This window comes from Metopolophium dirhodum, chromosome 4 (assembly GCF_019925205.1).
Source record: "Metopolophium dirhodum isolate CAU chromosome 4, ASM1992520v1, whole genome shotgun sequence".
Classification (NCBI taxonomy): Eukaryota; Metazoa; Arthropoda; class Insecta; order Hemiptera; family Aphididae; genus Metopolophium; species Metopolophium dirhodum.
The window spans coordinates 37,116,078-37,131,370 of NC_083563.1; the positions used below are offsets into that span (position 1 = coordinate 37,116,078).

The 15,293-nt window shown below is 33.6% G+C and overlaps 1 protein-coding gene across 1 annotated transcript; it reads right to left on the bottom strand.

Annotated features, from left to right (window-relative positions):
- Positions 1–6,700: 6,700 nt before the first annotated feature.
- Positions 6,701–11,708, bottom strand: LOC132943009 (uncharacterized). Its single transcript, XM_061011768.1, has 3 exons — positions 11,559–11,708; positions 9,232–10,935; positions 6,701–7,217 (listed from the first exon to the last, which is right to left on the bottom strand). The coding sequence occupies exons 1-3, from the start codon at positions 11,595–11,597 to the stop codon at positions 6,801–6,803; spliced, it is 2,160 nt and encodes a 719-aa protein (XP_060867751.1). The 5' UTR covers positions 11,598–11,708; the 3' UTR covers positions 6,701–6,800.
- Positions 11,709–15,293: the final 3,585 nt, after the last annotated feature.

Consider the following 15,293-nt stretch of genomic DNA (forward strand, 5'->3'; position numbering starts at 1 on the left):
AGCCGTGCAAGGTTCTATGGGTTTTTGCCTTTTAGGCTACGGTGTTCAGAGCAAGACCAACTAGAACTCAGGGTTCAAATCGGAAGTCGCCACTTGCCAGTCACTTCAAAAAGTATTCGCATAAATATGTATTTTTTTAGTTTTAGACACATATTGATGTTTTATTTACACTCTTTAACTATTTAAAATCGTGGCTCTCCGTCATGTGAATTAACATAAAAACTTATACTATTTATTCGCACACTCTTGAAATATGCTCACTGGGTGTTATTTTTGTTGCCTAGCATAAGGGATTAGGGTCATCGCCCATCTTAATAGTATGTAGGATCTGCTATTACTAAAAATTTTATCGGGGGACGAGGTGGCCGAGCGGTCTAACGCGTCGACTGCGGCGCTGGCAGTCGCGGGTTCGACTCCCGGCCACTGGGCGGCATTTTTCTTCGGGCAAGTCACGGTGTCCGGAGAACAAGTGCCGCCATCCCCCTCCCGGGCATGGCAGATACCTACGGGTGCCCAAATTGAAAATCTGCCAAAACCCAACACACACGTGTTTCCCCCTACTACTACCAACAATACAATACACCTAACCAAAAATCATACACCAAAAACCATACAGCTAATGGCCATAGTTGCCGGGCTTACGATCAATAAAAAAAAAAAAAAAAAAAAAAAAAAAAATTTTATCTAAACGTAAAGACCACGTACTACATCTACACAAAACTGGACACATGGGCTGGGGGTGGGTAGAAGGACGGCCACAAAAGTGTACGCCACCAGTAAACACGTGCGACGTAACGTTAGTTATTAACCTATTAATAAAAACACATTTAACATGAGAATTGGGAAGTTTATAGGTATATTGTATTGTACTTTGTTTTCGGTCTATCGGTTATCTTATCAGAATTGTATGCTGTATGTATCTTGAACACAACCGTAGTTCGTGTTACTAACAGGTAGAGTGCAGTTACATCACATGTGTACGAACCCCGTACAACTTTGAGGCCATGATTCGTAGTGTACTAGTGTCTACACTCTTCTGTCTAGTCCTGCACTCCTGTGTTCACGGTAAAAACCATAGACTTATATTAATAAGTAATACTGTAATAGACGGATCATGGTAAACGTAGGTAACGCTGATCGAGTTGATCCCATAGACCTTATACTAGTAGACGAAGTATGGATATAGTTCCAGCCATAGATAACATATAAAATAGATGGCCGACCACTGAACTCATACTTACATGGAATGCGTATTATGTATAATTTTCATATATGTAAAATGGGCCTATACGGGAGCCAACATTGCATTCCGATTTGAATGATGATGATAACAATTTTCATAGATAACAATATAACATAACATTTCATCATGTTTTCCCATGACTCAGAATGCATATGGCGAATTCCTATCAGGACTATATTTTGATTAATACACGCGTTCCATGTACTTAGTAATAATAATAACATTTTTAGAAAAAAATAGCATACACCTTAGGTCCCATTATATTATACAAGTATTAAATATCTATTTCTAATAATGTTGGCACGCCTTGGCAACCTATAATATGGTATGGGGAACGCACCGTCCATATATTAATAAGTCTATAGCTTGAATCGAATTTAACGAATATTATGAATACATTTGTATTAAGTCTTACTAGTAATTTGTCTGGTTGTTGATTTAAATGTTCTCGTTATATTGACTTTTTATACATCACTGTAACGCAGTTTTCTGTCACAGCAACACCCAACCCCGCAGGCCATAATATATATTATATGCTCTGTCTAATAGTATAAGGTCCATGGTAAAACATTATAAAACTATGCCTCGTTTGCATTTAGCCCATTTCCGTGGCAGTGAGCAGGGAAGTGAGCATGAACGTGGGTAGCACGAGTATGCGTATACACGTCACTCGCGCTGATCGATTTCCTTGCTTTGTCACTGTCCGTCACTGCCGTCAATAGCAGCGCAAGCGCGATGACGGTCGACTTTTTGTATGTGGCCCGCCACAACTTCATTGCTAAGAAGGAGACAGCTATATAGTTGTTGTATGTATCTATCATATATGTTCCACACAGCCACGCAGGACAATAAAACAAAACATAAACTAAACTTATCCCAATAAAAATTGCTCCTTCTAGGAACAATCTAAATTGTTTTTAAAAGCAGAAACAAAACAAAAACCATATTCTATGTGTACCCAGCATTACATAGACCTATATAAGTATAATAAACCATGAAGATATACAGGATACGGAACGAACGTATAATGATTGTAAGGTAATTCAAGCTTAAGCGCAATCAATGTTAATAAAAAGTACAATAAAAATAGTATTGTAGGTATTTTATAAGTATTAGACTTATCACATTTACTATCAGTTATCACAAAAAATGGACTGTATATCGCAGATTATATTAAACCATAGAACAATTAAACCAGATGGTGCACTTCTGCATTTTACTGATAACTACAACTTACCTCAATGCAGTAGAATCACATATGAGAAAAAAAATATTGTAAAACACCTTGTCTATAATTCTTGTATCAAATAATATGACAATGGTTAGGGATTTAACACGAGTGCTAAATATCAGTGATGCGTCAATAATCAATAATTTCTCATAAAAACTGTTTTACTCTATTAGTGGTAATACTGATTTTAAGTAGGTGTTGATTTGTTTAAACTTTTGAGAATCACATGACTTGAAAATAGTAAGTGCACTATCTGGTTTTATATAATCTGCGATATAATGGACTGGAAACGAGCAGCTTATCAATGGCCACAGATATATGTATAGGAGACAACCCAATATTTGTCAATAGGCCCGGAGTTTATACCTTCTGTATAAACACGGACTAAACTACAAAACGTGAAGCCAAATAAAACCACCTGTAACGCTGAAAATATTGGGTCCCCAGTGTGAGGAACCTTTTGGTGACCGTCCCACGACCCCCACCGACCATGTCGTTTCCAGTCCATTATATCTTAGTCCATGTCAAAAACAAAAAAAAAATTGTAGCTCATAATGGCCGTATTGTTGCGTGGCTACACTGATTGCACTTTAGCTCTTATCACGGTTTTTAGAGGGCGTCGATTCCGAATTCACCTTAGAATCTTCAATAATAATATACAATGGATGGGAGACATGGAGCTACGTGTGTATTGCTCGTATACCGAGACGTTGCTAACCACGATTTAAGATAATATACTGGCTACACAACGAATTATGTTACTGAGATCGTCAAGCTGAGTTGCCAAAACAGCTCTGGAACTACAACTGACTGGTGACATCTAGGCATTTAGCGATATAATGTGTTAAACTGATATGGTATATAGTTATATACGATCATATTATGTCATACCACTAAAACATTTTCATACAATCATACATAATATTATTTATTATTTATGGAGGCCATGGCCATTTTGCCATTGATCTGTAACTATAGACAGCTAGTAGCTAGTGGGTATAATGGTTGAAATGATTGAATGAAGTTGATGTATTTCGTATGAACTATGAAATAAAATAAATAGGTACAAGATAACAATATTATAATCATAAGATTATATTATAAAAATCATAGAGGCAGCGCTACCTAGGAATAAAACAGCGTTCACGGGCACATAGTTTTTTGGCGTGAACGTTGAACAGTTCAATATTATGCCGGTAGATGACGTTGCTAATACCATTAAAATTATAGAAATTTTAAGTTCAGTGAGGAAGACTTGCTCCACTATGATCCAAACAATAAAACAATTCAATAATTGATTATTAACGACTTCTACTGAATGAGCGGCGGCTTCAAGCAGTGCCAGTTCAAGGGGGGGGGGGGGGGGGCAACGTTCTTTACTGCCGCCAAAAACGCGACATTACGTGAAAAAAAATTTAAAAAAATTCGGGCGTCCATGCAAATCATATAGCCGCCGTGTTTTTTGGGTGTATAGCAGGGCAGTCACCTTAGTTATCCGGGTAGACAATTTGACTGCGTCGGATCGCGGACAGCGTTCATAACTGTCACCAAAAAAGCAAAAATAAGTAATAAATTACGTGAAAATAAATTAAAAAATTTCGGGCGTCTATGAAAATCATATAGCCAACGAATTTTTTGGGTGTCTAGCAGGTCAGTCACCTCGAATGACGTTCGCTGTAGTATATAACTACACACAATGCAAACGATATAGGTACTACACAAACCAAAAAAACATATTGTATATACCTACCTATGATATATGAACTGATAAATACATACATATCAATATAATATTACAGTTGTCAGGTGAGTTAACTGGTTGAGGTAATCAAATAGCCACTTTCTTATTTTGTTAATTAATCATTTAATGTAGCATACAAATACTGCTACAGTTACTATATAATAAATATTAATAAATAAATAGATCTTCATTAAGTAATATAGTATATACATTATACATGTAGGTTAGTTATTAATTTGATTTTATGCTCATGATTAAACATACCTATAGTATAGTCGACTCGACTCGAGCTAGGATATTTTATTATATAATTAATATTTATACGTTTATTATTTATTATAATAAATACATGTACCTATGTACAGACCGAGTAGGCAAAAGGACAAAAGGCAGGCAAATATAATAATATAATAATAACGCAGTTTATTAAACCAAAAAAAAAAAACATGTAAATATATCAATAAAAAATCGAACTTTTCGACGCATGTATTTATGCCTGTATATAGTAATACCTACGCGACGTAAAGTGGTAAAACTCGACTTTTCTAAAAAATTATCGATAAACACGCGCGACGGCGGCACTCGGTTTGCACGTTATCTCCGCCGCGGCGGGACCGCCGGGAACAAAGGACGGCCGCGCGCGTGTATATTTATGCCAAATCAAATAATATATAATACCAATATAAGGAAGCCATGGCGTAACCGAGTAGGGAAAAGAACAAAAGGCAGTCAAATATAATATAATAATAACGCAGTTTATTGAATCCAAAAAAATTGAACTTTTCGACGCATGTATTTATGCCCGTGTATAGTAATACCTACGCGACGTAAAGTGGTAAAACTCGACTTTTCTAAAAAATTATCAATAAACACGCGTGACGGTGGCACTCGGTTTGCACGCTATCTCGGCCGCGGAGTAAACAATTTAAAGAATAAAATTTGTTTGGGCCTGAAATTCGAAATGGGGGTGCAGGCATGTCCCCGGCACCTCCCTGTACGAAATGCGAATAACTTCGGAACGGATAAAGCACTAACGAAGCACAAACTATCGCCTCGGGTTCAGACTAGAAATTCGCAATTGGGGGTGCCAAGGACATGGACATGGACGATGGACCTATACATTCCTCGCTCCGCTCAGAATCTAAAAATTGATACGCTCGAGTTCTCATGTTTGATAGCTCTATGGACTCCAATATTAGAAAGATTCAACGCAACAAGTAAAAATGTACAACGTGTTAATATTGATTTATCTTGTGTTGTGAAATTGTATGAATCTCTAGAAATGTATGTACAAGATCTAAGAAATAGATTCGATAATATATTAGTTGAAGCAAATCAAATGAGTGGACATGAAATCTTTTCTTTCGAAGAAAAAAGAAATAATAACGAAAACATTTTTTAAGAAACAATATTTCACGGACAAAGGAAATTCAAAAGTGAAATATTTTTACCAATTTGTGACACAATTATTTTATATTTAAATGAAAGAAAAATGGCATATAAGATATTTGGTTTTTTTTTTTAAATATGGAGGAAATTGACAATGACATTTTACGCGAAAAATCAAAACAATTAGTAGCTATTTATAGTGAAGATTTATCGTGCCGCACACGTCGCCCGCGATTGAAATAACTCACTTCCCGCCCTTTCCACACGATATTCGTATATGTATATCGTATAATATGTATATTATGTATATGTAGACGGACGGCTGATTAATAATAATAATATGAAATAAATAAAAAGTGATAGGTATTATGTATTTATTAATATGAATTTTTATATTCAAGACTCCAAGTAACTACTTATGGGTAGCTACCTACTTTCCTGACGAGTTTACTATATTAGATTTATGTATAATAATATAATCTTATATTAATATAATTAAATATTTATTTGGTATCATAAATCATACTGGTATACCTATTTAATATTTATGTTATGCGTAGTGATATATAGTACTTATGGTCCGAATGCATAGATAGTCAATTTATGTGACACATACATTGATTAAGCATACGGCCATTATGTTTTAAATAGTCGTGGATTGAAAAAAATAATCTGTGTGCTTGCAAACCTAGGAAAACTTGTTTCAAAATTAAAATCGAGCTGTTAGAAGTACAATTATTTTTCTTCCACGCAAAGGGGTGTACTCCTCACTGTGTGATCATGGGGTTTAACCCCCTCCCTTCCCAATTGGCGGTTTTTTACGCACCCATATTTTTGTGCGCTGACACATGTTTTTAGAAATTATCTACAACCCAATTGAAAATTCCTGAGAACGCCACTGTCTACGTATAAGTCTAGACACATTTAAAAACAGAGCTTGCTTCAACCCCTGAAAGGGTATAGTCCCATTATATTGTAATCTTGTATCTAAGTCCCAAACCTTAAAGTCCCACTGTTCACATTTTTTTTCGTCACATGGCTGAATCATGCAGGATTGAGTTTTGAGATTAATTGTACCGATAAGAAAATCATCAAGTCCTTAAAAATAAATAGTATAATTAATTGCAATAAATAAAAACCATAGTTACAAAATAATAAATACATATATATAAACAACAATAATAATAATAATTGTTTTAGTCAGGTGACCGCGTTTCGGCGCCTTTGACAGGACGCGGCGATGGTGTTGCAGCTGGATGACGCTGGATACCCTCATAAGTAACGGACGCCCTGTAGCCGGTGGCTGGGCTTACGGTATATTTGACGGTCTGCGTCCGGCCGTCCGGTAACCGAAGCCGGTACAGTCCGGTCACTGTACCGGTACGACCTGGTTCGCGACGTTCCCATTGACCGAAATCCATCCCCACGTTCTCGTCCAATACGGTGTACCCGAAACCGTAACCGCCTTGTTCGACCTGTTCCAGTTCTTCTTCTGTCGCGATGTAATCGTCATCGCCGTCTATCACGTCTTGCTCTATAACATGCGCTAGTGAAGTGGTCGACGATGGTTGTTTATCGCTAGGTGGCGTGATACGTCCACGATCGTTGAGATTCTAAAAAAAATCCAATTAAACACACGTTATATTTTTAAAATTAGTAGGTAACATCGTATTTTTCAAGTTATAGGTGGCTAGTTTTTTAATGGGGTGCAAACCTCTGCCCCCTTCCCAATCGATTTTAACAAAATTATTTGTTTCAATTTATAATGTTACAAATTCCAAAAAGTTGGTTACAAATATTTAAATTTTACAAACTAAGAACTAAGGTTGAGTACAACTATTTTATATAGAAGTGGACTTATGAGGCTAACTTATGGGCTAACTTCACATACTTGAGTTTACTGTGTAATGAGTTCAAATATCATATGAATGTCTATCTATTTTTTAACTTCACAATCGTATATACTTTGGTTTATGAGGGTATTTTTTTTACTCAAAATTAAAATTTTATTTTTTTGTAACTGAACAAGTTTTTATGACAATAAGTACAAATTACCAACAATAAGAAATCAGGTACAAAATTATAATTTATCTGTATATGTATTGCCGTATTCAGTATTGGCTATTGATAATAATATGCAGTATGCACTACTAATTTACCATCATTATATAGTCCTCGCAGGTGGTTTGAAATTTGGAAAAATAGTATAATACGTAATTTAAGGGTAGAAATTTGTGGCCAATCGCTTCGTTGTATTTGTACTAAGATTTGAAGTTTGAATAATGTAATATTTTATTTTAATTATATTTTTACTATTGTATTAGGTTTGTTACGCAAACGCATCTGATGAATAATGATGGTAGAAAGATACAACCTAAATGAATCACAAATAACATTTAAATTTATAAAAAATAAAACAATTTAAACCAACGTTAAAAAACTAAAAATAATTTAAAAAAAGAAAGGTAAGTGGATGTCGATCTGCTGTACAGTAGGTACAAGTGGGTCACTGTTTAATGGATGGTATTCGATTTAAATGCAATGATATAATATTATAATTGTATACGAAAAACGATGACGGTGACGGTTTATCAGTGTGGATTTTTATATTATATTTATATTATTATGTTACTTATTAGTTATTATTAATATACCGTAGCCAGTAAGTTGAAATAATATTATAAAATGTCAACAAAATAACTAAAATCGTTATTATTGGTTATTTAATAAGTAATTTCGTCCAAATTTGAACATAGAAAACTATAAAAAAAACTGTGGTTTTATATTTTTGAGAATTTTTGGTTACAGAATAATCTATTTACGGGGAACCTTGTTTTAAATTTTCAATTCTTAACTATAAACGTTGAACATTTTATAAATTTTAACTATAAAATTATTTTTAAATTTTAAATTTGATAAATGTTATCAAAAATCGAACTTTAAGTCATGTAAAAAAAATTGTGCCTATATATTTTCAATATTTTTTTAATTGCTATTGTAATTTGTAACAATATAATGGCAGGGGGCTTGTATTAAATTTTCACACTTTTTGACCCAACAAATACAATTTTATTGACGATTATAGAAATGAAAACTAAAAAAATTTTAAATTTAAAATGTCCGTGAACAGCTTAAAACTAGTCAAAATATTTTAACTATTCTATCAAGTATAGAAATTGATAAAATAAATATATGTTATAAATTGCAAGTGCCCACGGTTATTCGTTTTTTTGATTACAACAAAATAGGAAAATCGCTACATGAGAAATCTAGTGAATATCCAATGTTGTAAAAATTTGAAGTTCAAACGCTCTTAAAATTTTAATTTGATTTTCTTATAGACATTTTAGATTCAGAGGGGAGCGAGGGATCTAGTAGTTTTACAATTGTGATTATTTTTTTTTTATTCTGTACTCAAAATTTCCACCAAAAGGAGTGATTTTGTCGAAACCGATTTTGTGTAAAAATTCTTGTTTTTTCTTGATTTCATTTTGTTTTTCCCGAAGCTTTTGAAAACTACTGAGTAGTAAAAAATATCCGATGCATATTTTTATATCACATATTATGTGAGATAATGATCCTTCTTTTCCACCCTGCACTTATACCCATTATAACAAACATACTTACGTGTTTTCGTTCGTGACCGTTTTGACCACTGTACAGTGTCCGACCACCTGTCCCGTCGTCATTTTTGTCGTCTTCGGCCGCCGTTCGGCGAGTCTGAGCCGACGATTGCGCTTTACGTCGCAGTGGTCGAGCCGAGGTCGTCGTCGGGATCGTCGGATTTGCTTCGGCGCGTCCGCCGTTGACGGATGGCTTTTGACGGCGTCGGTGGTCGATTTCCCCCCGCTCGTCATTGTGACCCCACGGCCGCTTATACGTTAATACGTGGCTGTCCGCCTCCAATTCTGCAGCAGTCGTCACGTTCATGTTTGCGTGCCGATTACTGCTGACCCGCTGCTTGTTCTTGGGCGCGTCTTGTAGGTCGAGCTTCAAATTATTTACATACAATTTCCTACCGTCTTCGTGTTTTTTCGCTTTCGAGGAGTCTGTGTGGACGATCGCATAATCATGGTGCGTACCATTTCCTCGCCCGTCGACTTCCCCGTTCGCGTTTGCGTATTTTGGGTTATCATAGCGATAAAAATCATTACTCACATCGTCGACACCTTCTTTGTGATTTAGACGTTGTTCGTTTGCCACGTCGTCGTTGGTGTTGTACACAATATAGTTATGATCATCATACAATTCGGCATGACTATTTCCTTGATCGAATATTGACATCGGATATGTGGCCGCGGTGGTCGTGTTACTCGGGTAATCGCGAAGGACGTCTGCACTTTTCGATTCACCATCGAGTAAATGCAAATGCTGACTATCCCCGTATCGGATCTGTGTCCTCTGGTCGACGGGGTTTACGCTGTCAACCTGATCATTATGTTTATTATTTTCGTTAGCCTGCAACTGCAGCAGCAGCACATCGGTGTTTACGATACGGTTCAGAGCATTTCGATGGGGGTCGAGCTGGAAATCTAAATGGTTAATTTTAGGTGGTCGCTCGTTATTTTCCTCATCGGACTCCCCGTCCGTGTTGTACACATCTTGAGGAGAAAGTTTATTTTGTCCTTTGGCTCCGTAAACCCCATTGTTGCTGTCGCTGTTTTGACTACGAGTCTTGTTCTCCAGCACTCCGCCGTGAAAACCGAAGTTTGAATTTTTACGGTACTCGTCGACGGCTCCGTACGTATTAGTGATGTGCGTTACGTTACGATGCTTGTTGTTATACCCTTCAGATAATTCACTTGCGTTTACGTATCGGTAAAGATTACGGAATTCATCAATTTCGTCGTCGAGATGTTGGACGTGATTTTTCGGACTCGGCTCATACTTGTAGTGCGTCATTGTCGTCGGCAGCGCCTGCGGCTGTGGCGTCACGAACGTAACGACAGCGTCCGGTTGACGTATCTGTCGCTGCTGATAATCTTTTTGCAATGGTTCCTTAGGCTGCATAATTGGCGTCCAGTCTAAATGTGACATCGCAGCGCCGTATTGTTGTTGTTGTCGATGTTGATGATGATGATGTTGTTGTTGTTGTTGTTGTTGTTGTTGTTGGACTGAATCGTTAACGGTCGGTGACGGTCGGCGATAATCTGCTCTTTTTTGAGGTTTGGGTTGCCTTGTAAATGTTCTATCCGTGGACACCTGTGCCAGCACCTGTAGCTGACCGCTGCGATGCTCCGAGGCTCTGCTGCGAGCTTTAACTTGTCGATAATTATTAGTGGTTTCGACTGGATTGACCGACGTTGCTGCTAACGTCGTTAATATTACCGCCTGCAGATGAGATAAAATATATTATAATTATATTATATAGAAACGGATTTGCGTACAACAGCTTATTTCTGTCTCAAACACAAAACACGATAATATATTAAGAATCCCATCGCATAACAATAATTATAGTGTCATGTGGTAGCGGTACGCCGGTACCTACCTATACTATGTTGAATCTCAGATAATATCTAAACAATTGTTTGTTGTATTTTTTTTAATATTACTAATTATTTATCCATAGTCGTTGTCACTATTTTTTCATGAAAATAAAATATATAGTGATTTTAAATATTTAGGTACCTACTTATTGTATAATTATTAATTTCTAAAATCCATCATTTATATTGAGCACACATGCGTTGTTAAAATGTCTTGTTTAGGTAATAAGTTGTCATTTCCCTTTCTTTTATAATTATTTAATCAGAAATTGTTGTAAACAAAAAATAAAGATAAAAAACCATTAAGATAAAATTAAGTATATAATATTATATAGGTATACGCCTACATGATTTTTAATGTCGATATTATTATTTATTTTGAGAAATTCTTAGAATTTTTAAAATTAAAAATTTTGTATTTGTGCTTTATGTTAATATAAAAAATAAAATTAACAAGCTAGTTACCTGAAAAACAGTCATCAATACTATCCAGCTCCGTTCCATTGCAAATATTTCCAGTTGTCAAGCCTAAATCAACAATTTGGTAGGTACCTATCGGCTATCATCAACTGAATTATTGACAGTGACCACTAACTATATTACTCTGCTATGTGATAAACAACACGCGCTTGTTATATTCACGAAGTTCAACCCTTCCTATGAGTATTATAAGGTAAATAAAATTATATTTTATGAAAGAGTGAAATATAACCGGTCTTATAGTGTTAAGATTAATTACACTCGCATTTTTTTCTTTAATCAATTATAGCATAGCTTTCTTTAGAGATTAAACTTATAAGATGGCCATATAGCAATACTTTATTGATATATATATTTATAGTAGATAGATAGTTAATTAAAAAATCATATTATAGTATGCCGTTGATAAAGATTCATTATATGTATTAAATCTTATAAAATAAAAATCTATCGTTACTATAGAAAATACCTTATACTTATATGGCATCCAATGACTTAATTGAAAATATAATAATAATATATACTATTATAATTTAATTTACCGAAAATAGAGTTAACTATTAAATTATATACGTATAGGTAAGTATTTAAGTTTACATATAATTAAAATAAATTTTTTATCTGAACTTTCCTCCAATAGTACAATACTTTGTTAAAAATAATAATTAACCTTCTAAACTCATATTATTCAAACATATTAAATTAAATTTTTTGTAATAATACTAATAAAGTTTAAAATAAAAATACCGATAAAATAATAGATCAAATTAAAATGACAAAAAGAAGTAATTAGGTACTCTTAAATAAAAAAAAAAACAGAATTGTGCCTGGGCTATAGACGCTATAGTATATGTATACTGATAATAATATGTGCTTGCGTTTATATATTTATGCGTTGACGATACGTTTTATTATTTTTTTCTTTCATTTTTACAAGCAATTTTCTAAGTTGTAATGAAGCAATTTAAAGTTGAAACTAGCAACTATGTGTCTATGTAGAATAGTTATCATAATATTATTTGGTATCAAATACATTTATATGTATGGAAAGATTAATTGGGATAAAGAACTTTTCTGAACCTATAAGTATTTACTTTTCTTTTTTTCAGAATGAAATCACCGTAATATAAAGGATTGTGGAATGTCAATTGTACCAATAAAGAAACATTCAAGTACAACGTTTTTTAATGGAAAGTGAATGATGCTATGTAGAAAATAAAATTAATTGTAATTTTTTATATTAATATAACGTGCTACTGTTGACTGCATTAAATACGATAAATATCATATTAAATCAATGTTAACAATTTTGAAACTATAGTCATCATTGGAATCGGTATATGGTAGTCTGTAATATATAACTACCTAGTTATATATTATTGGCAATACAGCTGATTAGAAAATATATTAATATGTATCAAAGACAATTTAAATATTTTATACTATATTAGGTATGTACGTTCTTATAATATAATGCGATAGGTATGTGAAATATGGTGCTCCTAAATTTTTGGAAATTCTATATTTCAAGCTCCCTTTGAACTCAACTAAAAAATACAAAAAATAATTTTAAACATTTTTGTATATTGATAGAGATCTTATTTTTCATACCAAAACTATAGTAGATTAATCAGTTGAATGATTTAAATACCGACGGGCATACTTACTAGGTATAGGTAGTAGGTGTACCTAAGTGAATTAGTGAAAATTCAAAAACATATTATTAACGAATATATTATTATTGAACTCGTTATTCGACTGTTCTTCATTCGATGACAAGGATCAATAATGTTCTTAATATGGGAGAAAATAATATTGAAAATATGTCTACTAATAAGTTATTCATTACCTACATTATAATATAATTAACAGTTTTAAATTTATTTTAACTTTATAATTTTTATACAATATTACAAAGGTACTTTTCTTAATTTAATTGAAGCAATAATTTGTTGAAGGTTTTATTTTAAGAAAGAATATTATAATAATGCGATAGCGATAAGTCGATAATACATTAATACGACTGGCCCGACGGCCGACATCACAAAACGATAATACTATTGTCTATTTTAAGAACTACGTAGTTCGCCGTTTAATAGAAGTCAAATAACATTTTGCTATCTGAATAACAGAATTTACAGAAAACGTATATTTTGGATACGTACAGTAGTTAATAGTTATACATCATACCTAATCTATTTTATGAGAATATGATTCGCATATCAATATTAAATCATACGTAAAAATATAATACAAACCGGTCGAAACTCGCGCATGTATTTCCACCACAGGCATCAACATAAATAATTTTTATATAATAAAAATTGAGCGAGGCTCTTCTATAGTAAGTCATTAAAATAAATATACAATTTTCAAATATTACTTGAAAAATATTACATAAGTAGTATTGCAATTTGCGCCCCTCTTAGAACTCTAAGAATTACGCCCCTGACCCATGCCCTCATGCCCTGCTCTGAATACGGCCCTGGTAGTATGTCTATAATTTATTTCACATAGTCCAAGACGTTCTAATGTCTTAGATAATCCAAATACCCATCAGACGCTACAAATTCAGTGGATGGTAGATAATTATGTTATTGACAACATTGTTTTCAATTCTAATAATAGGTAGTTCAATCTTAAAATACCGACATACATCCAGATATTTTTGGTAAGATTTTTAGTGAATATAGGTACCAATTCAATTTTACAAATTAATTATAATTTATAGATAAGTGATGAAATTATAGATAATATTGCTTCTTAAACCAGCAAATACATATTATGCTGCACAACCGCACAGTAAAGAGCTTCAAAATTACTTTCACCATTCTCGCGAATAAATAATATGAACTATGATTTATGCTGGACCATCTTGACCAGTTATTAAATAAAATGTATTTAATATTTGGGTAAAAAAAATAAACTGTTGAACTGTTGAGCCTTTCAGGACGGATAGACGACCAAAAATACTTCTTTATTCAACGAATTGTGGAAAATGACTTTTCGACCGAATAGTTCGAAACTTAATTAGTAATTACACAGGAATACATCCTTAAAGCTACATCGATATGTATATGGTATACCATTAGCTTTTATTTCATAAATTATGTATATGTATAGTGTATACTCGTATACAACTCATCTCTAACAATTACTTTGGATGATTGCCAGCATATCTTATAGGACTCTGAACATTTTCAAAAGTTTCGTTTAGATATAATCTTTCTTTCTTCGTAAACAATAAAATTAGTCTTAATTTGTTTGCACCGTCAGTCGTCACACGTATTATTGAACTTCTGAAGAGTCAAATTCATATATTTTTAACACGATAAAGTGCTATTTGGAAAAGACCATAGCTTTTCATAAAAAGTTTTTATTTTATCAAGTTTAAATGTTAGATCATCACGAATAAAATAAAATATATTAGTTATAAAATTAGTCAAAAAGAAAAGTCTAAAGTTTAAAATAGTAAGATGAAAAAATTCACCGATCTTTTAAAACCAGTGACCTCTGACCGTTTTTTGATCGAAGAGTAGGTACCTACTACCTATGTACCTACAATATAATATTTATATCTTATATATCTTAGAAATACAACCTAAGAATAACAACTAAACCTTGTGTTCGGGCTCTCAGAGCTTAGAACGTTCTTGTAAAGTGGTATCCGACACTGCGACACTATACAATTTTTGATGTGGGAAAATATAAAATAATTCA